At 42.7% G+C, this 25587-nt stretch overlaps 1 protein-coding gene across 1 annotated transcript in view; it reads right to left on the reverse strand.

Annotated features, from left to right (window-relative positions):
- FBXL13 (F-box and leucine rich repeat protein 13) overlaps positions 1 to 25587 on the reverse strand; it is a 307351-nt gene that overhangs the window by 278655 nt on the left and 3109 nt on the right. Inside the window, exons 2-5 of the mRNA XM_082255154.1 lie at positions 18876 to 18979; positions 13748 to 13841; positions 8795 to 8862; positions 6298 to 6452 (exon numbers count right to left, since the gene is read on the reverse strand). Coding sequence (XP_082111280.1) covers positions 6298 to 6452; positions 8795 to 8862; positions 13748 to 13841; positions 18876 to 18979 — 421 coding nt within the window. The remainder of the gene's footprint in view (positions 1 to 6297; positions 6453 to 8794; positions 8863 to 13747; positions 13842 to 18875; positions 18980 to 25587) is intronic.

Below are 25587 nucleotides of genomic sequence, written 5' to 3' on the forward strand. Positions count from 1 at the left end.
CATTTAGAGACTTGTATAGGAATGCATAACCCGTTGGAAGTGAACAAAAGACTGTCAACAAGGGCCCTGGTACACACTAATGCCTCGTTTCCACTGAGCAGAACGGTTTGGGTCGGTACAGTTTGGAAGGGTTAGAATGTTCCGGCCTATTCAGATGAGCGTTTCCACTGCAAGTCGGACCGCCAGGGGCCATGTGGGGTTTACACCAAATGCCTTTTGACGTGAGCACTGAGGTTTTCCTGTCTGCCAATCAATGGAATGTATGGTGTGACGCCAGTAGCTCCACCCCAACTGTACCGTACCATTTCCTATGGCCCTACATCTGAAGGAGGACCAGGAATGGTGAGGTTTGGTTCGGTTGTATGGGCCACTTTCATAATGGAAACACTCAAAATAGCATACCGTACCGAACTGACCCGAACCGATCCACTCAGTGGAAACGAGGCATAACAGAAAATAAACTGTCAGCTCTAGTCAGAGCAGCTGTACTAACTATCCGACATTAGTACAGCAACCTCCCCTCACCGCCATTGGCTGAGAGCCCTGATCGGGACCTGGTTGGCTGCTGCTTTTCCAGCATGATCATCCGACAGAAGGCTGCCAGCTTCTGTTGGACCGACTGACATACACACAGGCCGAATGTTGGCCAGTTTTTTTTAATCTCTCCCGACAATCGGCCCGTGTGTATGGGGCTTAAAATGGTTGTTAAGCCATTATGGGTCCTTAGTAGAATCCCCTCTATTATAACCTGTTATATTGCTGAGTGCCTTTGTTTTATAAAAATTATGCGGCGCAATACCTTATTTTGAAGCGCCGCTGTCCAGTCAGCTGATGTCCCAGCGCCCTCCTGCCCCACTCCGAGGACTTCAGAGGGAGGGGCTGAGGTTCTCTCTGACGTCAGCCGGGAGAGAGGAGGAGATCCTCGGGCGGTCACGTGACCGCTCAGTGGCGGTCTTCAATAAGGTATTGCGCCGCATCATTTTTATAAAACAAAAGCCCTGAGCAATATAGCAGGTTATAATAGAGAGGATTCTACAAAGGACAGATTGTTGTTTTTACATTGTAAAGCAGCAGAGGAGGGGAGGACACGGCTAACACACACTTAAGCTGACAGGCAGGGAGGGGAGGGGGGAGGACATTGGAGAGCAGACAGGAGAGCTGCGGGTGACGGAGGCACGTACACTGTCAGGACTCAGCAGCCATGATACACCGTGGTCAGTGTACAGGGGGAAGGGCAGAAACTGGCAGGATCTGCCAGGTTTTTTAGGCGATAGAGAGGGCCAAATGACACAGCACAAGCACTGTGCTGTATACCATGCTTGATAGGAACAGGATTATATATATTTTTTTTAGAGTTACAAACACTTTAAGGCTGGCCATAGATCACTCTTTTTTTTCAATCAGCCAGTGGGCTCACTGAAAGAAAACAATGGATTCCCCCATCCACTCAAGCGTGGCTGGAATGATGAATCCTCCCCGCTGTGCCATTGTATTCTGACAGCTGGACACCTCCTCTCTCAGAATACACTAATCAGCAGCTGCAGCCCTTTGGCTGCAGCTACTAATTGATAAATTATTTTAAACAAGCCTCTTCAACAGAAGTCATTCATTAGATCGACTTCTATTGAGCAGGAGCAGCCAAACATTAATTGGAAGTTGTCCAGTCGCTGCTTAATCGGCCAAATTTGTGGCCAGTTTTATACAATGTTGACTAATTTGGGACTTAGTTTGCCAAAAAATAATTGATTACCGATACCAAAATGAATACATTGCTATTGCTGGTAAGCAAGATTTAAATAGTTAAGAATGGACCCTTGGAATAGTTAAAGGAGTAGTAAAGTCAGAAGGCTTTTTATCTTAAATATTCTATAAATTAGGATAAAAAGTCTTCTGTATGTAGCAGCTCCCCCCCACCCCACCCCGGCATCCCCTAACACTTACCTGAGCCCCATCTCTGTCCAGTGATGTCCATGAGTCCCTCGGCCGTCTGGGACTCTCCCTCCTGATTGGCTGAGTCACACCCACGGCACCATTGGATCCCACGGCTGTCAATCAAAGTTAGTTTGCCAATCAACAGGGAGAGGGGGGGGGCCGAAACACTGCTTCATGACTGAGTGGCCAGACGGAGCTGCAGCTCAGCTCAGGGACCCCCAAAGCAAGCTGATAGCTGCGGGGGCACTCGACAGGAGGGAGGGGCCAGGAGCAGCAGCTAGGGACCCGAGAAGAGGAGGATCCAGGCTGCTCTGTGCAAAACCACTGCACAGAGGAGGCAAGTATAAAATGTTTGTTATTAAAAAAAACAAAAAAAAAACAAGACTTTACAATCACTTTAAACTGTAGACCCCTAAAATTTAACAGCCTAGCATAGGCGTGCGCAGCCTATTAAATTAGGGTGTGCACCCCAAAGCTCAAACACACGTGTTTGTGTGTGTTTACATATATATGACCCCAGCACATTTATCTCCCTGCCGACACATTGAAAGGCAAGTGCCTAAAGACTTCTCTTATGGCAGAGCCAGTAAGAGAGAGATTTTTCCCATCTTCCTACCAGCACAAAAAGTGATAATATTAATGTACATGGGGTGATTAGGGTGTGCCCAGGCACACCTGGCACACCCAGTGCGCACGCCTATGCAGCCTAGTGTTTCTCACAAATCTGTTACCCAGATGACTCAGATCAGTAGAAAGAGAATAATGAAAAGAAATGACTGCTGCTATTCAGTGATCATATAATAAACACACACGTACACATAAAATCAACAAATACCTTATATACCCTATATACGGCGGCAGGTTGCCGCAAATCGCCGGGCCCACGCGATCGCTCCCTGTTCAGAGAGAACAGCGGTCTGCTGTTGTAAACATAGCAGACCGTTGTTCTCTCACTAATCATCACAGGGCTCCTGTGTTCCTCCTATTTAGGAACACAGTTCCCTGTGATGATCCCATAAGCCCATCCCCCCACAGTTAGAAAACACACCCTAGGCATACATTTAACCCTTTGAGCGGCCCTGGGTTAACCCCTTCCCTGCCAGTGTCATTAGTACAGTAACAGTGCATATTTATAGCACTTATCACTATATCAGTGTCACTGGTCCACCCAAAAATGTCAAAAATGTCAGTTGGGTGTCCGATCCGTCCAGCGCAATGTCGCAGTCCCGCTAAAAATCGCTGATCGCCGCCATTACTAGTAAAAATAAATAAATAAATAAATGAAAATGACATAAATCTTTTTGTAGACACGATAACTTTTGCACAAACCAATCAAAATACCCTTATTGGGAATTTTTTTTACCAAAAATATGCAGCAGAATACAAATTGACCTAAAATTATGAAAAGATTTGATTTTTAAGGGTTTTTTTTTTATTGGGAATGTTATATAGCAGAAAGTGAAAAATATTTTTGGGTTATAGCGCAAAAAATAAAAATTGTACAGGTTATCAAATACCACCAAAAGAAATCTCTATTTGTGGGAAGAAAGAACATCAATTTTATTTGTGTACAGCTTTGCACGACCGCGCAATTGTCAGTTAAAGTAACGCAGTGCCGAATCCCAAAAAATGGCCTGGTCATTAAGGGGAAAAATCTTCCGGTCCAGAAGTGGTTAAGCAGTAACTGTATGCAGCACAGTTAAAACAATAAAGGAAAACTCACCCAATGCTCTGTTCATATTTACGCTGGTAATATACCACAATTGTATTTTCAGAAAAGCTAGTTCTGTGAATCCCTATATCTACAACAGGTACATTGGATGAATTACCACATACACTATATTATCAAAAGTAATGGGACACCTGCCTTTACACGCACATAAACGTTGGTGCCATCCCAGTCTTAGTCAGTAGGGTTCAATATTGATTTGGCCCACCCTTTGCAGCTATAACAGCTTCAACTCTTCTGGGAAGGCTGTCCACAAGGTTTAGGAGTGTCTATGGGAATGTTTGACCATTCTTCCAGAAGCGCATTTGTGAGGTCAGGCACTGATGTGGACAAGAAGTCTCCCACTAAGTACCACTTATCTTCTATAGACCTTGTCAGGTCCTCCAAAGTCTATGAACTAACATTATTGGTAAAGTAAAAGTATGTACCCCCCCTATTTCCTGATAATTATGACTAAAGCTGGGTACACGTGATGAGATTATCGGACGAATAATCGTCCATTTTATTTTTTGCATGCTAGTCTCAATATCGAAAACAAATAGGTTACTTAAGTACGAAAATTCTTGTACAGCAGAATAAAAATTCATAAGTGATGTAATGAATTTGTAATGTATTTTCGGGCGAAAACCGTACGATCTGGTATCGTACGAGAAAGATTTTCGTGTTTGTCTCTTCAGGAAAATTTTGGACAAAAGCTGTGTACTAATGATCAGATTATCGTATGGTTGCTTTGAAAGCGGTATTTTTTGTATAATATTCTGATTGTGTGTACCTGGCTTTAGACTTGCTGCCTTTTAATGACAAGCACCACTCCACCGATTGAACAGTCTAGTGCCAGAAGAAGTCAAGAGGGGCTCTGATAGCTGAAAACGGGTAGGATTAGTGCCAAGAGGTGGCCAGGCTAAATCTTGACTTACAAATAAGTCTGAAGGTTGCCCTCAAAGGGCCTGTTGTATCTGTAAGACTAGATGTCCAGAGCATGCCACTCCCCCTTACATTAGATGTAGAGAGCCTCCATTCAGAAGTCACGAGTCCCCCACCATCCCTTACATTACTGAGCACCCCACTTACCCTGTGCTGCTGTCAGGAAGAACCTGGGGGTAGAACTGGTAAACAGAAAGTGCAGGGTCTGGAGGAGGACCAGAGGAGGGCTGGAGTCAGCTGCCGGAGTCTGCTGAATGCTAAGACCACTGTCGCTGACTACTGAGACAAGGTGGAGGCGGAGACAAGGGGGGGTGCTGCAGCTGCAGGAGAGGTAAGGGCCACATGAAATGGCCTGGCGGGCCGGTATCGGCTAAGGGGCATTGTGTTGGAAATATGTGAGTTAGTAGTGTATAACTAGTGTATGACTGCCCACGACCAGCTCCCCTTAGTGCGGGACTGTTTGAACAGTCGGTCAACCAATCTGCTTATTATCAACCCTCCCAGCTTCACAAATTTAGAAAAATTGTTAAAAGTTTATGTTAGAAATGAAAAAAGCTTTTTAAATTAACACATTCCGGACCGCCCGCCGCACATTTACTGCGGCAGACTGGCCGTCCTGCGCGAACCGACATAGCCCTACGTCGGTCACGCGCTTGCTGTTGGGGGGCGAGCGCGCACCGCCAGCAGCGTGCTCCCACCCCCACTAGGCAGCAGGGATGCCAATGCACGGGGCCGGTGGCGGCGATTGCCCCCGAGCACCCAGGATCGCTACCCGCTGAGAGAGAAGTACGGGCAGCTGTTGTAAACACAGCTGACCGTTCTCGTTCTTCTCTCTGCAATGATCACAGAGCACCTGTGATCCTGCTATATAAGAACACAGGTCTCTGTGATCATTTCACAAGCCCCTTCCCCCACAGTTAGTAAACACTCCCCTTGGCTTACATTTAACCCTTTGATCACCCCTGGGTTAATCCCTTCCCTGCCAGTATCATTATTACAGTAACAGTGCATATTTTTAGCACTGAATATTGTAGTAATGTCACTGGTCCCCCCAAAAGTGTCAAAAAGGTCAGTTAGGGGTCCGATCTGTCGCAGTCCCGCTAAAAATCGCAGATCGCCGCCATTACTAGTAAAAAATAAATAAAAATGACATAAATCTTTCCCCTAGTTTGTAGACGCGATAACTTTTGCGAAAACCAATCAAAATACGCTTATTGCAATTTTTTTTTTTTACCAAAAATATCTAGCAGAATACAAATTGGCATAAAAGGATGAAAATTTTTGATCTTTAATTTTTTCTTGTTTTGCAGCAGAAAGTGAAAAATATTGTCGCTCTTTCTTTGTTTATAGCGCAAAAAAAAAAAAAAAATCGCACAGGTGATCAAATACCACCAAAAGAAAGCTCTATTTGTGGGAAAAAAAGGACATCAATTGTATTTGGGTACAGCGTCGCACGGCCGCGCAATTTTCCGTTAAAATAACGCAGTGCAAAATAGCAAAAAATAGCCTGGTCATTAAGGGGGCAAATCCTTACGGTCCAGAACTGGTTAAACAGAATTAAAAACTAAGCAGGAGTACTTTGTTTACACTGGAGTTCTAGATTAAAAGGAAATTACAGCACATGTATGTGTATGTACAGTATGTGTACCTTTAAAAAACAAACTATGATCTATGAAGTAGACAATACAACTTTATGGCATTTTAGAACGTACCTATATGTTGGCTACTTCGAAATTTCACCCACTTCTCCCATCTGTGTATTATGGTTTTCAGCACAGTTTTTGCATGGTGAGTCTCAGCACTTTGAAGCTTGGCCTGTAAGTCCAGCTTTCTGGCTTTCCTTGCTGCACGGTACTCCATCCAAGCACTGAAAATGTTAGAGGGAATAAATGTTTTATTAGCCTTTCACTGAAGCCTACAATACATGTAATGATATCCATGTAATACAATATGAAAAGACATAGAAACAATGTAAACAGAAATAACAAGTCTGAAAGAATTGCTATCATTCTGTGAGTAATATCTTAAGAAGCTTGTGGTTATGGTCATGATGCTAATATAATAATATGTTTAAAGACTAACCCCAGGCAAAGCTTTATTTTAGTTAAAGATAATGTTATGGATGGTGAAAACCTCTGTCAGTTTTTTTTTTAAAAAAAAAGGCTTTGTGCCATGCATTCTCATTATAAAGACCAGTAAGAGTTACCAAACCACTTCTGGACCAGAAGGTTTTACCCCCTTAATGACCAGGCCATTTTTTGCGATTCGGCACTGCGTTATTTTAATGGACAATTTCGTGGTCGCGTGACGCTGTACCCAAATAAAATTGATGTCCTTTTTTTCCCACAAATAGAGCTTTCTTTTGGTGGTATTTGATCACCTGTGCGATTTTTATTTTTTGCGCTATAAACCAAAAAATAGTGACTTTTTTAGTTGAGGGGGAACTCCACGCCAAAATGGTGAAAAAAAACGGCGTGGGATCCCCCCCCAAAATCCATACCAAACCCTTATCTGAGCATGCAGCCCGGCAGCCCAGGAAAGGGGAGGGGACGAGCGAGCGGCCCCACCCCCCTGGACCATACCAGGCCACACGCCCTCAACATGGGGGGTGTGGGTGCTTTGGGGCAGGGGGGGCTCTGCCCCCCCGCCCCAAAGCACCTTGCCCCCATGTTGATGAGGACAAGGGCCTAATCCCCACAACCCTGGCCGGTGGTTGTGGGGGTCTGCGGGCAGGGGGCTCATCGGAATCTGGAAGCCCCCTTTAACAAGGGGGCCCCCAAGATCACGGACCCCCTCCCTATGTGAATGGGTATGGGGTACACTGTACCCCTACCCATTCACCCCATAAAAGGCAGTGTATGTAAATAATGACAGGAGACGTTTTGAAAAGTTTATTAAAAATCTTCATCCGGTTAAAAATACGCTCATTGAGAATTTTTTTGTCAAAGACATGTAGCTAAATACATTTTGTGATTCGGCACTGCGTTATTTTAACGGACAATTGCGCGGTCGTGTGCTGCTGTACCCAAATTAAATTTATTTTCTTTTTCCCCACAAACAGAGCTTTCTTTTGGTGGTATTTGATCACCTGTGCGATTTTTACTTTTTGCGCTATAAACAAAAAAAGAGCGACAATTTTGAAAAAATAACAATATTTTTCACATTTTTTTATATGAAATTCCCCCCCAAAAAAATGTAAAAATCAAAATTTTTTAACATTTTAGGCCAATTTGTTTTCTGCTACATATTTTTGGTAAAGAAAATCGCAATAAGCGTATTTTGATTGGTTTGAGCAAAAGTTATCGCAGCTACTAACTACGGGAAAGATTTATGTCATTTTTATTGTTTTTTTTAACTAGTAATGGCGGCGATCTGCGATTTTTTTTGCCGGACTGCGATATTGCGACAGATCAGACCCCTAACTGACATTTTTGACAATTTTGGGGGTACCAATGACATTACTACAGTAATCAGTGTTATAAATATGCACTGTTACTGTAATAATGACACTGGCAGGGAAGGGGTTAACTTTATTGGTGATCAAGGGGTTAAATGTATGCCTGGTGCTTACTGACGTGTGTGGGGGGAGGGGATTGTGTGACACAGGCACAGATCGCAGGTTCAGCTATGCTGAATCCTGTAATCTGTCCCTGCCTTTCACTTAGGAGATCCGCCCGCTTTGTTTACACAAGCGGGCGGATTTCCTCACTCGATCCCCGACGATCGGGGAAGAGCGGCGGTGATCACCGCCTCTCCTCCCCTGGCCCGACTCCCGCTGTGTCTGAATACAGCGGGAGCGAGCCTCCGGCGCCGCGCGCGCGCCGCAGAGAGGGGGAGGAGTCCAGCTACATAGGTCTACGTCACTGGACGATAACGAGCCACTTTGCCGCAGTACCAGCTCAGTGAGCGGTCGGCAAGTGGTTAAATACATGAGGTAGAGGAATGATACCATCCTGCAATACCAAGTAGAAGGACCCCTATGAATTGTGACGGTGGCCCTGAACGGAAATCTCTTCCACTCTCTATATACAAAATAAAATGCTCAACATCTCAACTTAGCAGTGCATAAATCCAAAATGTTTCCATAGCACTAAATAAAAGCTTGACAGGTTAAAAGAACATTGATACAACTGTCAAATGACCTTAATGCTAAAAAACATTTTTACTTATACATGTAAATCTACTTTTGTCAGGGAGTAAAATACTCACTCAAAGTACAACCTCTGCAACTTGGTGATGTAAAATGAGTACGCTTTCTTAAACAGTTCTGGTGACACCTGAATGGAAAAAGAAAGTCGCATCAAAGGAATGTTAAGTAATTGGAAAATCCTTTGGTTTACTTCCAGGATGTGAAGATAGCAACACAAAGCTTGACAAGCCCTCTCCTCAAATAGCCTAATGTGCTTTATGTATGGTAATACACTGCCTGGCCAAAAAATAAAGTTGCCACCTGGAATAACTAAGGAACTAACTAAACTAAGCATGCAGTAACTATCCTATTGGATTGCATGCAGTAACCATCCTATTGGATAGTTACTGCATTTGCCCAAAGAATGAGGTCAGCTGACTACCTGAATATACTGAATGACCAGGTTATTCCATCAATGGATTTTCTTCTTCCCCGATGGCATGGGCATTCCGTGTTACCCCCAAAATAAGACCTACCCTGAAAATAAGACCTACTGTTATTTTTGGGGAGGGCTGCAATATAAGCCCTACCCCGAAAATAAGCCCTGGTTTAGTGTTTGTAAAATCCTAGAATCCACTTTATTACTGTTTTCTATAATGTCCAGTGTGTGTTTCTGTAATCTAATAGTGTGAAATATCTTCGGTACAGCACTGCACAGCGCTCAGCTGATTCCCCGCTCTGAGGGGAGGGGCTGAGATCCCCTATTGACAGCTATGAGAAGGAGAAGAGAGCAGAGCGGGAGATTAGCTGAGCGGCGCTGTACTGTATTTCACACTATTAGATTACAGAAACACACTGGACATTATATAAAACAGTCATAAATTGGATTCTAGGATTTTACAAACACTAAACTAGGTTCACACAGGGGTATCCTGACAGGAAGGGAGGGAGATAAGACCTACCTTGAAAATAAACCCTACTGTGTCTTTTGGTGCCAAAATTAATATAAGACCCGGGCTTATTTTCGGGGAAACACGGTATTCCAAGATGACAATGCCAGGATTCATCGGCTCAAATTGTGAAAGAGTGGTTCAGGGAGCATGAGACATCATTTTCACACATGGATTGGCCACCACAGATCCCAGAACTTAACCATATTGAGAATCTTTGGGATGTGCCAGAGAAGGCTTTGCACAGTGGTCCGAAATAAATCATGTGACATTGCAGAAGCTTATCGAAACAATGCCACAGTGAATGCATGCCTTAATCAAAGCCAACAAAATATTAGAGTGTGACCTTTTTTTTTTTGGTAGCGGCTTCTTTTGTTGGCCAGGCACTGTATTAAAGAATGAGCGAATTAATGAACAACATACAAACAAGGAAAATAAGCCATATACATATCAAAAAGGGAGGATAGGTGGGACTTTATATGAGGCAATGACTAGGTAGAGTCATATGCCTCCATCCCTGGTATATACAAGCATATTTACGCTGCATCGGCTCCTGATGAGTGGAAAGAACCCACGAAACGCGTAGAGCCCTTTTCGATGCTATGCCATTACTACCATCTGATCTAATACTAGTTTTTACAATCATCATCCATCAATGTATCTTGATAGAGAGGTCTAGGTCATCAAATAACACCACCCACACTACGGTGGTGTGGCGATATGTCTGAGTATATACATGTACTATGTGTTATTAATGAGCAATACTATTTATTTATTGTATTTTGCAATGACTCAATGTGTATACGTACAAATAAACATGATATTATACATTGATTTTTCATCACTTTATAGCCGTGTGCTTCATTTAAAGTCCCAAATCTTCCTCCTCCTTTATTTTTAAGCCATATACATAGGAGCATGTGAATGAAGCTCAATCAGATGAAACCTTTGTCCTTCCTTGTATAAACATGCACAGGCTCCCTTGTATCCTGTGAGTGAGTATGAAAAACAGTGCTGTGCTCATCTTTGAAGTGACTCTGGTAAACAGATCAAGGTTTTCGAACCGCAGATTCTTTTTTTTCTTCTGATGGTGATATACTGCGGCAATCTGTAAAACCCAGCTGTGAAAACTTTAAGACTGCATGTGAAATGCTGTAATTAAATTGTTGGGTCTTCAGGTTATCCAATATGCAATTTAATTTGTTAGATACTATTTTCAGTCTCAGAATGCAATGTGATATTTAAGCCGATAAATATAAGTGGGGAGAATTAGGGGGTTACAGGATGGAAAATAATGAAAAAGACCTGGCACGGGGTTAAACTGCTGCATATCATTTACAAACAGTGAAAATGATTCACTAATGGAAAGGTTATTTTTATTAGAATCAAGCTTATTTTAGTCATCGGGATCAATTCACAAGGCGAGCACACTAGAATAGGGATAATTTGTTTTAAAAAGTGACAGTTATTTTCAGTTATGCCCAAAGTGATTTGTAAATGACAATCGCATGGCTAAAATAAAGATTATTATGCTTGTGTTACTCCAATGTGATTTGAGTCTATTGTCTTGTATCATTTAAAAGCAGACCTTCACTCTAAAGCCTTGTACACACAGGCCGAATGTTGGGAGGCATCGGCCGGTTCAATAGAAACTGGACCACGTTCGGGCCCATGTGTACGGCAGCCAGACTGGCTTCTGTCGAAGGGTCATGACTGAAGTGTTGTGGCCGTCCCCCTGTCAGAACACAATAGCACAGCAGGGGAGATCGATGTACTAACATCAGATTGTTAGTACAGTGGCTCCGACCGGAGCTGTCAGGTTTTTTTCGTTCAACCCATCAACCAAAAAACCTAGTGGTGAGTTCTAGGCTTTAATGTGAAGATGTTCTTCCAAGTCTCCTCCCCCACCCCTTCTCAAGCCTTGTACACATGATGAGAATATCAAATAAATGATCGCCTGTTTTTTTTTTTTTTTTTGTTTTTTTTAGGTTTGAGTAAGCGCTGACTTTAGCGCAAACCGCGTTACCTTTTATGTTCCTGGTCATACCTGTGGTGTGATTTTAATACTTCAGTAAAGTTACCAAAGAGTTCTGCAATATTCCGGATTTTTGCATGTCTCTGAACTCCCCCCCCCCCCACTTAAGCCTCGTACAAACGATAAGAATATCAGATAAATGATCGCCTGTTTTTTTTTTTTTTTTTTGCATGCTAGTCTCATGTCGAAAACCTGTAACAAAAGTTACAAAAATTCTCATACGACAGAATGATGTAATGTGTTGTATTGTATTGTATTGTATTCTTTTTTTTGCGTGCGTGGTCTCGGTCTTCAGACTTTCATTCGGGTTTCGTACAAGAAAATTTTTTGTGTTTGTCCCTTTTAAGTGCTGTCACATGACTTCAATTCCTCTTCCTTCTGAGTCCAAGAGAAAGAGAAGTGGGTGTGGTTACTGAAAGCTAGTGACATCACTTCCAGGGAGGGACACTGTTCCTGTGTAGCCAGTTGCTGATTTTCAAAGTGGCATAGATGGGAACAGGTGCCATTGAAATGAATTGACTGTGACTTGTCATGTGACTTTGGGTTTCCAAAGTCACATGATAATTCGCACTAGTGGAAACAGAGCCTAAAACTCATTACTCACAGTAGTGAGCAATAAAAATTGATCTGTATCCTTCTAAACTTTCAAAAATGTTCCTTTGTACCTTATTTCTTTCATATATTGTGCCGGTCACGTGACCCCCCCCCCCCTCTCTCTCTCTCTCTCTCTCTCTCTCTGCTAGCCTAAATGAGGCTATGAAGACAAGAGATCATGTTCTGTGAAGGATAGGAGGGATGGGGGTGGGGCTGGGCAGGTCTAGACATGCCTGTCTAAGAAAGACTGACAACCTTTTCAGGAAGTGAAAGACAGCTTAGCAAATTCAGATAAAGGGAGATAGCATTGTCGGTAAAGAACAGGAAGAAGATGTTTGTCTAGTTTAGATAAGACTTTCTAAGCTACACAAGCAGCTAGCCAGAAAATGAATAATAACAAAGATAAAGATATTTAACATACTATTAATAGGAAAAATGTCATTTTTGACTGGAGTTTCCCTTTAAGGACCTTATTTGTACTGCAAAGCAGCACTTCCACTTTTGCTACCACCTCCAGTAGGTGCGCAGATGTGACGCAGATTTGTCCCAAGAAAAGCGCATCAGAGCATAATAGAACATGCTCTGTTCACACCTGAGCAATCCAGATCGCGGGTAGAATCTCCGCAATTCTGCCCGCTATTCCAGAATGGCAGCAAAACCCGGAAGTTTTCTGCTGAGTCCAGTGAGGAAGGAAAGAGAGAGAAGTGTTGGATTTAGCTCAGCTCAGGTAAGTATTTAGGGGGGGGCAGGGGGAGATGCACCTAAAAGGTTTTTTAAATTCATTGCAGAATACCTATAGCCTTTACATACACTTTAAAGTAGATGGATACCCCATGAAATCTGACCTGGGCACATATATCTGTAGGGCTTACTCGTCTCTCTCCAAAGCCTGTATCTTTATGCTGCTACTTTCCTCTGTTATCAACATGATAACTTCTGACAAGTCCTCCGACACAGGAGATAAAAGCGGCTGGAAATTTGTGTCCGGTGGGTGCATAGAGATATTTTAGCAGATAGCTTGTCTATTCACAGCATCGCTCTGCATGTTTCTTTCTTCCTCTGCCTATGTGGAGGGTGGTATGCCTTTCCTCCAATCAGCTGTCAGACAGTGTATGCCAAGACTCCACACCAAGTGCTGGAACAGGAAGAAAAAATTCTAACACGATGTTCAGTTTCTAAACAGTGGAGAAAGCGGAAGAGAGCAGATATACAAATAAAGGAGATTTGTTTCATCTCTGTGTATCATCTGAGGCTGTTCACTTCACTGGGTATATGTGAGGGTTTACATCCACTTTAAGGTAGGACACTACAAATGATTGTAACAAGTAAAGCATTTAAAGTAACTCAAACAAGTTGATTTATTGTGTAAGACAAAATAAATATTCTCATCTTCCACAGAAAAAACACTGTTATGAGATTTACATAATTAACAAAAATGTATAGAATGTAATTACCAACTGATCTTCATCTTGTCCAAACAGATATTCAAGATAGCTTCCTGTCATTGCCTTTATCTTCGGTTTTCTTGCTTCATCTATGTATGCATCCCTATTAAAAATGTAGAGCTGAAATAGCAGGAAATAGTAGAATAGATGGCTTTTTATCATATTGCATGCCTTACCTTAGCAGAAATACAGACATTTGATATGATACTACATTGCCAAAAAAAATACAGTAGTATTTTTTGGGGTCCCGTCAAGGTGTATACCTGCAGTCACTTAGTGACCAACTGGATGAGAATGTGCACTTGCAACTATGGCGGCTGATCTAACCAGTAGCTCCAATGGTGCACCCACTGTACACTAACCACTGCTGTCACTCCTCGATGTCTTAGAATCTCGCGTTTCAGGCGATCATAGGTCTTAGTGTCCTAAACAGTGAGGTCATATTATGACTTTTGTGAATCTCCTGAGAAGAAAGGAGTAAATAGGCTGTAATGGAACCGCAACCCCACAATGTGCTTGTGTGCTTCTGTCAGTATACCGCTTCCTTCAGTCTGGAACATAGATATCAGATATTCTAGCCCCCCCCAATACAAAACTAGCAGAATCACACCGAATATATCCCCCACCAGGTCAGGTGCCTGATTACATACAGAAATATATTTAACCTGAACTAATTACCTAGCCATCTGGACAGACACAATAGCTGAATGGGAATTTACATTTAGACAATGTTATAATTAACATGTTAATTAACTCAGCACTGCAACAAGGCTAAAACAAAATACATTACACAATATCCTAAGTATAAACACAGAACATCTTATTAAACAGACAATAGCAGGAGACCCCAGTAACAGACTGTCCGTCTCATACATTGAAGAACACGGAACAGAGGCCAATGTGACCAGCTCTTTCAATGAACATGTTCAGAATCAAACAGACCAGGAATAGTCTTCATATATTTCTTGAGATATATTGTTGATAAATATTACTGTCCCATTTGAAGTAATCCAAACCATATTGTAAGTGTCCATTAAGTAGCTGTTCATCATTCTTGGTCACCCTATGCCCCTAATAGGCACAGGGTGACCTACACATAAGAGGGGCCTAGGGAGCTGAGAGAGGGATTTCTCAACCTCTTTAAGGTAAGCTGGATTCCATGGGCCCCCCCAACCAAAGTGACTCCGTCACATAGGCCCTCTTCTGCCAACCTTCTCTTTATTCTGTTCTCACAACCGTTGCCAACTTTTGTAATAAATGGCTTGCCCTGGCAGTAGCCTGGTTGCTGGGGGCAACATCCGATTGGCTCACAGCTTTGACTGCACGCCTCAGCCAGAGTCCTTATTTGGGATGCTGTAGTCTCCCTCATGGTGGTTATCTGGACCCCTTTGCTCTGTATTACTATGGACGGCCGTGTTAGCCTTTAGCAATTGCTTCAATATTTGCTTAATTTCTAGATCTAGATCTTCCATTTCTAGGAGGGTATTGTCCCTTTAAATTGTATTTTTTCTTTAAAGCTTGTTCCACCATCCACCAGCTGTGAAGTTTGTGGGGTTAGCAGGAAAGCAGGACAGTGGCTTTGTGGAGAAATATACTGTAGTCCTTTAATAAATTCAAAATGCTTAACAGCAGCAAAAACGAAAAATTCCACAATAAAATAGAGAAACACATCCTCCTTTTCAGGTCAATCTAATCCCAGTAACAAAAAGGAAATGAGCCAAACATTGTTGTGTTATATGACCCAGTCAGCCCTGGAGTAATCTCCCATGTGTGTGGCCAACCTAGGGTTGCCACCCATAAAGGATTGACTCGGACAGTCCGGGTTTCTGTCCACCTGAACCCCCCAGATACAACATACCTCCAGTCACAACCCTCCGGTAAATATGTCCTGGGGATGGAGCCAGTGCAGGAACTCAGTGGGGTAGGCACACAAACTGAGTGATGATTTACTCCTGCCTGTGTTGTGTGCTCTGTCCCTTCTCCCCTGCTGGGTGCATCTCGCCCCCTCACCCGCCTGTCCCTTCTCCCCTGTCATTGGTTGCTAGACTTGCTAGGACACATTCAGGACACATCCCTTTTGGCCAGTATCCCTTTTTACTACCGTAGATATAAGGGTTACATCGGAAGGCCAACTCAGTAACCCTTATATGGACTACATTTTGTATATTTGAAAAGCTCATGGTCGTTTCAATGACTGTGGACTTACACGCAGGCTGTGCCCGAGATTTTCTCCTTTTGTGAATGCATTTTACTGGTGGCTAACTAGTCCAATTCTGGCTTGTAGAAACAAGCGCACCACACCTTGTACAATACGGGCTGGTTTACACCAGAACACGGTGTAGAAAACCTGCACGTCTCCTAGACCATGTTGAAAATACACTGCAGTTGCAATCTACAGCGGGTGTCAATAATAAATTAATGACACCCAAAATGCAGGTCGCAAACGCAATGCGTTTGCCCACATTGAATCGCATGGTACCAGAGGTACCATACAATGTGGTTGTAGTGAGTTTCCAAAAGTAGTGCATGCACAAAGCAGAACAGCACAGAACTGAATGTTAATCACACAGAAATGCACAACGCATTCCTGTGCAATTCCCAGTGTGAACCAGCCCTAATGGTATATTGGTACACAGGAAGGCTGATATTTGAAAAGAAAGAAGATTTTTTTTTTGTGCATTTCCTGAAGAAAGTTGAAGGAAACATGTTTGTTTAAGCTGGTGCTCTTTATGGAGATTCACTGCAGGGGCGTAACTACAGGGGTTGCAGGGCTTGCAATCGCTACCGGGCCCCATGCTCCAGGGGGCCCGGTAGCAAACCAGTGGGTGAACTTCCAGGATCGCAAAGGTCACACTTGCAACCGGACCCTGGCATTGCACCACTGTGGGGAGGCCCCAAGATTGCAGGAAGGGGGCCCACAAGATTGCGGGAAGGGGGCCCACTGCAGAACTTGTGAAAGAATCCTGCTGCGGGACCGTAATAAAAGGCCATGCAACAAGTGTAAAGAGCCCCAGGATTAGTGGGAAGAGCCCTGGGCTTGAAGGTAAGGGCCCCGGCCAGGGGTCTGGGGGGCCCTTCATGGTTTCTTGCATCAGGGCCCTGAAGGTTCTAGTTACGCCTCTGATTCACTGGGTTATTTATTTGGACACATATCAAGCACCATTCAAGTTTATAAGTTAATTTGCTTATAAAGAACCATTATTTTTTTGGACACGAAAGAAGGATATATCATTAGCAAAACATTTGGACACTCTGATATGATTCTATTTTGAATAACTGATTTAGCCCCCATTCACACTGGTATGACTTGTCATGCGATTTGACAGTGCCAAATCACATGAGAAGTCGCACTAGTTTGCTTGCAATGGAACCATTCAAATCGCCGCGACTCATGTATTGAAAAGGTTCCTACACTACTTTTTACCAATTTCACTGTGACTTGCATAGACTTCCTTGTCGCTGCCTCTTCAGATTACGAATGTATTAACGTGAACTGTTAGACAGGACAATTCGGTTTGTTGCACGCTGGCTGGGAACTGCGAATATTTATTTGTTGCAGCCAGCAATGTTAATCAACAACATTACTCAGAGCTGAGAGATAAAAGAAACATTGTATCTTTCTGTTCATTTACAGATCAAAGAGGTGAACTTCAGTCTGCAAATTTAATAAGTTTAAAGCAACCTTGTCAAATAAAAAAAAAAAAAAAATATATATATATATATATATATATAGAAATGTAATAAATATATATAGATATATGTATAAATATATATATTTATACATATATCTATCTATATATCTATCTTTTTTTTTGGTCTAACCCTTATATCTAATTATATCTAATTAGCCTTATTAACTCCTTATTCTCCTTCTTCATTTAATTATTACTTTCCTGCTGATTTTTTTTTTTTTACTTCTATTTTATAAACTATTAATAATTAAAACTTTTTTTTGTTAACTTTTTTCATTAATATTTTTGCACCATTAACATATATTTACACGTATCACATTGAAAAAAGCACAAAATTGAAAAAAAAAAAAAAAAATGTATTTCATTTGTAAAATAACATTTCAATGCTTTGTACCATTGCCGACAGCTGAAATGTAAATAAAAAAGTTGTGGTAGGTATCAGTTATTGGTATCGGCGAGTACTAAACAAAAAAAGACCCTAATATAACCTAATGGTAATTTTTTTTTCCTTTTACCCATTACATTTATTTTTATTACATTTCTTTCAATTTGATTGAAGCATAGAGTAGTATGTCTTATTTTATTGCCATCTTGTTTGATAACCTAATGTTAAGAGGTTGTAATTTTTTTAAATAAAAAAGTTCTTCAGAATTGTGATCTTTATTCTAAGCAAAAAAAAACATGGTTCTCATTTTATCCAGTATCGTGCAGCTCTAAGGTTGGGGCAATTTGTTTACACTGTTGGTAATTTGGTGAGGGGGTGCACTGGACAACTCTGCTGCCATTGTGCTATTTGCTGGGTGTCCAGTGCCTTCCTGTGCCTTTAAGGAGGAGTGGTCTCCCTCGAGGCATACCTGTCCTCAATCTATCCATAATTATATACTGTATGTTCACCTACTCTGGAGGCTCTCAAAATGTATAGAGTTAGGACTGCAGATAATACTGGGGTGCTGTGACATGGCCTCTGCAGCTTATACATGTAATCAAAAATGTGTGCAAACTATACCCCTGTTTTTATTGTGAACTGTTAGACAGGGCAATTCAGTTTGTTGCAGGCTGGCTGGTAACTTGAGCTGGGAATATTTCTTTGTTTTTGTTGTTTGACATGCGTCGCCCTTCCATGTGCTCCTTGAAGTTAGGCCCAGTTATAGGTTGGGGCAGTTGCCATTTGTTTCTTCTCTTAAATGAATTTGCAAGCTGAAAATAAATCAGCAGTGCAAATCGCTGAAGTAGTGCGATTTAAAAGCCTCACCGAAGTGAGCCAAGGCGGTATACACGGTTTCTTTTTGTTGACAGTTTCTGGTTGTATTGTAGGATAATTTACATGTGTTAGATACATTGTATTTTTTTTTTTTACAGCGCTGCGTTATATGAGGAATCATGTTGTGAACTTCATATTTTTGATGTTTCTTATAGTGATTTTGTTAAATGGAAAAACATAATACCATAGAAGAGCTTGATGACCCTTTTCCATGATTTCCTTAATCTTCATTTCCAAAAACTGAAGAGGATTTTCAGGGCACATAATGCACAATCCACAGAGTAATGCCTGAAAACCAAAAAATAAAACCAAAATGTTAGCAAAGGTGGAACAGCATTGATAGACTTACTCAAAACTGCAGTTTGGCATATTTTTTTTTTTTCATAGGCAGGAATACTTAGGCTAGCCAAACATTTCTGTAGGAGACGGAGATGTGGCACACCCTACAAAACACCCACTTCTATCTTTTCTCATTTTGTCCTCCCAAATCTACTTGCTGAAACTGGATAATGTATTTATGAGAGCATGCCATCCATCCATCCTGTATCAAATCACTTGCGTGCCAGTATATATTACGGCACTTGCAGAATCTCTACCAGTACATCCAAAACCCTTTCTCTTATAGAGTTGCTGCCAGGACCTCCATTGGTGCTCGCAGAATCCTTGCCAGGATTTCCAATTCTTGCAAAAATTCCCTGCAAGGACTTCTAGTGGTGCTTGAAGAATCCTTGTCAGGACTTACAGCATTTCCTGAAAATACCCTAGGCCAGTGATGGCGAACCTTGGCACCCCAGATGTTTTGGAACTACATTTCCCATGATGCTCATGCACTCTGCAGTGTGCATGAGCATCGTGGGAAATGTAGTTCCAAAACATCTGGGGTGCCAAGGTTCGCCATCACTGCCCTAGGCATATCCTCTGACCTAAAGGTTATTTAAGCGCCAAACCTGGAAGTGGCTGGAGCTGTCTTCTTACCAGCTACTCTTCTCTTTGCAAAAAAAGCTATACTACACTATTGATTGCCTGTTTTGTTGCTTACCCAGGGTTGACCTGACTACTCTCTTGCTTTCAACCTGACCCCGAGCTCCGCTTGAACCTGACCTATCTCTTGCCTGGATCTTAAAACTTTCTTTTTCTTATTGATTGCACTAATGTACAGTACCATGAGCTCATTTCTTGGCAGAGGTTCCACAATACCTGATCATTATTTCAAGGCTTCATCAGCGGTTCAGTGTCGGGACTCCCCCTGAGACATCATAAGTCATTTAGGTCAACATTGCATCATTCAAACCTTGCCTGGATCTTACTACTCTTTTGCCTAAAGTTTTATTTACAGTCTTTACACCATAGCTGTTCTGTTCCAGCAACCTCTGTGGTGGTGGTCGGGCAATGCAGAGGACCAGGAGCTGGTGACAGCTTGCAGCAAATTAAACCACTAAGATTGCAGCCCATATCTGCCATCAGGAGCTCTGATGAAGTCCAGCTGTCACTTGGATTTTGCACTTGAAACCTGTCACTTGCCAGAGGTGCCAAAACAGAAAGCTGCCAGGCTGGGAGAACATAATGGGTAGTTTCTGGGCTCATGTAAATAGGCTTTTGTTTTTTTAAACAGACATGCTTTTCTGAAGCTGTTTAGAACAGTATTCTTTTAGGGTTAATGAACATTTGCTTTGCTTCATGTTTTGGATTAGACAATAAAACTATTAGGAAAACTGCTCACAGTGTCAGCCACCTATCTACCTATCAGAAAGGGGAATTTATCTATCAGGCTGGGATCGTATTGTAAATCTGTCACACCTATTTCACTGCTCATGTTTTGTGCATAGGCAACAATATTTACAAGATTGTCGTGTAGGAGAAAAATTTTAGGATGAAGAAACTAACCCTGGATGATGGCTGACCAAGGATGGCACCAGCTTTTTGGCCGGAAAGATAAATTAAGGCATTCTCAGGGGGAGTCCCAACACTGAACCCCTGATGAAGCCTTTAAATAATGATCAGGTATTGTGGAACCTCTGCCAAGAAATGAGCTCATGGTACTGTACATTAGTGCAATCAATAAGAAAAAGACAATTTTTATCAAATTGATTCTGGTGCATTTGACACCCAGGGCATATAACTTAGTTACCAACTCCCTACACAATTATTTTTAGTAATCTTGAAATTAATAAGAACTTCAGAAACGAAAGGCAGCCAGTTAAAAATTGTGAGTTTTCTTAGTGGTTAGTGCAAAATTGCCCCTTGCGTTGGTTATCAGTGTAGATGGGAGATCTGTCACAATCTAGATGGAGGCCGAAGTGCAGAGAGGGCTTCCCTTGCAGCTCAGTGCGTGTCACCCCTGGAAGTGGTACAGGAGGTGAAGCATCCCCAGTAGCACAGGTCGCCTGTGGTGAGCACCAGATGATTTCAGGAACTCTGGGTAAGGCAGGCAACTAGAGGAGTAGTAAAAGCCAGGCCGAGGGTCAAACACCGGTGATCAGTCCAAGAGCAAGGTAAGTAGCAGAACAGGAACGAGCCGGGGTCATACACGGGTGAGCAGGCAGAAACAGAGTCCTTAGGCAAAAGAGGGTCAAACACCAGGAGGAGATCAGATGGTTCAGAAACAAGCCGGTGTTCCGTGAGAATTACCTACCCGTGAGAAAAACCTACCCCTCCTCACTTCCGGTACTCCGCACTGTATGTAATGCAGCGGGTACATTAAAACAGCTGTGCTGAAATACGAGTGATCTCCGCTCCTGTCCCGCTCACTTCCCTGATCTCGGATAGTAAATATAAAAGCGGCGGCGGCTGTATGAAAACATAAATCACTGAGCCGAAAGCCGCTTTTATATTTACTTGCCGAGAGCAGGGAAGTGATCGGGACAGGAGCGGAGATGACTCGTATGTCAGCACAGCTGTTTTAGGTAAGTGCCGCGTCGGTAGGTTTTTCTCACGGTACACCGTGATCGTTTCATACTAGTGCGCATGCGCACTAGTAAGCTCCTCTGTTCTTCCATCACGTATCCGGGGCTCTGAGCATGCGCACTGCTGCGCTGCTCAGCTCTTTCTGGCCGGAAGTGACGAGGGGTAGGTAATTCTCACGGGGTAGGTAATTCTCACGGAACACCGGGTCACAAAAGTCAAAACAGGAACACAGGAAGCACAGAAACACAGGAAGCTGAGAGATAATCCAGCAATGAGTCTGCTCCTATGGCCACCTTTTATAGGCCAGCAGAGGCAGTGTTAATTGAGGCAGGAGCGACCATTGCTATTACTGGCAATGTTGCCAGTTCTCCTACAGCCAATGCAAAAAATAAATCAATATTCTTCATCAATTTAGGCCAATATGTATTCTACAAATTTTTGGTAAAAAAATCCCAATATGTGTATAATGATTGGTTTGCGCAAATGTTATAGTATCTACAAATTATGGGATATTTTTATTTATTCGTCTTTTCTTTCCTCTTTGTTTTACTAGAAATGGCGGCGATCAGTGACTTATAGCAGGACTGCAATATTGCAGCGGACAAATCGGAAACCTAACTGACACTTTTTGTGAACCAGTGACACGAATACAGTGATCAGTAGGGATGGGCTGAACACCCCCCCCCCCTGTTTGGTTCACACCAGAACATCTCGAACAGGGAAAAAGTACATGCAAACTCAATTAAAGTGTATGAGAAACAAACATGAATAATCAAAAGTCCTCATTTTAAAGGCTTATATGCAAGTTATTGCCATAAAAAGTGTATGGGGACATTTCTAAAGGAAAAAATGTCATTTAAACTTGCTCGTGGCTCCTAGCAATACAGAAAAAAAAAAAAAAAAAAAACAGCGTAGGGTCCCCCCCCCCCCCCAGTCTATACTAGGGCCAAATTAAAAAAAAAATCACATGGGGTCCCCCCAGAAATCAATACCAGACCCTTATCCAAGCAAGCAGCCTGGCAGGTCAGGGAAGGGAGGAGATGAGCGAGCGCCCCCCCCTACTGAAAAATACCAGGCCATATGCCCTGAACATGGGGGGGGGTGGGTGCTATGGGGCGGAGGGGCTCTGCCCCCCCACACCAAAGCATCTTGTCCCCATGTTGATGGGGACAAGGGCCTATCCCCGACAACCCTGGGCTGTGGTTGTCTGGGTCTGCAGGTGGGGGGCTTATTGGAATCTAGAAGCCCCCTTTAACAAGGGGGCCCCCAGATCCTGCCCCCCCCTATGTGAATGGGTATAAGGTACATCATACCCATATCCATACACCAAAAAAGTGTAAAAAAAAGTTAAAAACCACAGGAAACAGTTTTTGACAAGTCCTATATTAAAAAGAAAAAAAATTGTGTCCCAAAATTGAATCCATCGTCAATAACGAGGCCTGCCGACCCAAAAAATAGAAAAAAATAAAAAAAACGCTTCGCCTCCTTAGAGGCTACCCACCGTATGCCCAATCTTCAGCTTTGACAGTTCTTTTATAAGCATAGGGCGGGGCCACTCGACTACGTCACTCGGTGGCACCTCCCACTTCTGACATCACGTGACATCATGTTGCGTCAGAAGGGGCGGTTCTATCGGGTGACGTCGCCGGGTGGCCCCGCCCTATGCTTATAAAAGAACTGTCAAAGCTAAAGATCGGGCATACAGTGGGTAGCCTCTAAGGAGGTGAAGAGTTTATTCGTTTTTTTCTATTTTTTGGGTCTGGCGGGCATCGTGATTGACGATGGATTTACATCAAGGGACACTATTTTATATTTTTTTTAATAAAGGACTTGTCAAAAAGGGTAGCCTACTGAAATGAATGGGCTGCCCTACACTCGAAGCACAGGAACACATTTAAGCACACATGCGCAGTAGTGTGAACTAAGCCTTAAGGAAAAAGCAGTGGAGCAACTACCAGGGTCGCAAAGTTCGCACTTGCGACCGGGCCCTGGCCTTTTTGCCACTGTAGAGGGGGTGCCAGTGGGGTTGCTGGCTGCAGGGCTTTGAGCTCAGAGTGTCTCTATCACACAGCTCAGAGCCTGCACTGACAGTTCCTCCCTTCCTCACACAGGGATCTGAACTGCTCCTCCTCCTCCCACTCCTCTCCTCCTGTGTCTGCTCCTCCCACAACCCAATTCCCGGCAGCGCTGTGCCTCAGAAAAGGGAATATATGGGCGGGAGGTTTGAAGCCCAGCAGCCAGTAGATGTGCAGCGTGGTAGAGATGAAAGGTGCAGACTGCAGATGACCCATCCTGGGTGAGTGAGCTAACCATCCATCCACTGTCTGTGAGTAAAGTCCCCCCCCCCTCTCTCTCCTGCCTCCCAGTGAGTACACTAATATAAAGGGGACTTAGAAATAAGGGGTGATCTGCGGGCTCTGATTTACGGGGGGCTTTGGTGAGCAGGGACTCCCTTACACCAAAATCCACAACATTGCCCCTTACATCAGAGCCCCCTGAAATAAGGGTTTCCAGAGCACCCCTTACATCAGAGTTCTCCTTTACATTAGAGTCCACAGAGATCCCCCTTACAGTGGAAATGTAAGTTCTGCAGTCTCAGATGTAAGGAGGGCTCTGTAGACTCTGATGTAAGGGGGGAGTCTGCAGCATTCCCCTTTACATCAGAGTTTCCTCTGTACATTAGAGTTTTCAGTGTTCCCCCTTAAATCATGATAATAGGTGATCCTGCGAGCTACTATGTGAAATACTGTGTATTTAGCTGCCTGCACTATTCACTCCCCTTGTGGTAAGTGTGTGTGAAATTATTAATTCTAAAAATGCAGCGCTAAAAATATAATGAAAATATCCATGAATGCATACGAAGTGTGATGTTGAACATTAATATAAACAACTTCTAAAAGTGCAAAATGAATAGTGAAAAATGTAAAATTAAATTATATTAAAAATGGGTGAAAATAAATAAAATAAAATATAATAAAATTAAAATAATCTGTGAATACATATGAAATGTGATGATATAAGACAATTGATTAATTATATAAACAAATAAGTGTTGAAAAAATATATACTTTCATCTGTGAATAAAATCCATAGAATAAATGACAGGTGATATAAATGAAATCACAAATGTATTCCGTGAATGATTGATGAAAAAGGTCCCCAATCGCCAGTGCAAAAAAGAAAAATGACAATCCGTGGGTATTTGTTCACAAAACAGCTTGTCAGATGTTATCACCTTCATAAAGTGTGACCTCGCTGTTAAGCTTAGCCAATGACAGCATGAAATATTTCCAGCAGGGAAAGGGTATGTGAACTCCTCCGTTGCTCTGGCTCCCAATCTGGCTTTAATGAGTTCACCAGCTCACATGCATGGGGAAAAAAACATATACCCATGGTGCAAGTAATGTTGATAAAAGCGTATGTTTATTATAAATAAGTTTTAGCACTCACATTAGCCAGGTGCTAAAGTGCAGAAGACTATCCAAGCCAGAATAAAGCGGGTACACAGGTCATCGGACAGATAAGCTCAGTTGGATACTTGCTGTTCGGCTTAAAGTACAGCGTTCCTCTCACTGCCACACGATCTGCTCACCGACACAGCCTTGGCTATCCAACTGAGCTTATCTGTCGGATTACCTGTGTAGATTCAGATGTAAAGGGGAACCCTGCAGATTCAGATGTGAAGGGGAACTCTAAGAATTGAGATGTGAAGGGGAACTCTAAGAATTGAGATGTGAAGGGGAACTCTAAGAATTCAGATGTAAAGGGGAACACTATGAATTCAGAGGTAAAGGGGAACTCTGTGGATTCAGATGTAAAGGGGAACTCTGTGGATTCAGATGTATTGGGGAATTCTGCAGATTCCGAAGAAAATGGAAACTCTGTAGACTGTAATTAGAGGGGGGACTCTTAAGGGGACATAAGAGTTCCCTCCATACATTGTTCCCCCTTAAATCAGATTCCCTAGAGTTCTCCCTTACATCAGAGTCTGC

This window comes from Pelophylax lessonae (assembly GCF_965119305.1).
Source record: "Pelophylax lessonae genome assembly, chromosome: 4".
Classification (NCBI taxonomy): domain Eukaryota; kingdom Metazoa; phylum Chordata; class Amphibia; order Anura; family Ranidae; genus Pelophylax; species Pelophylax lessonae.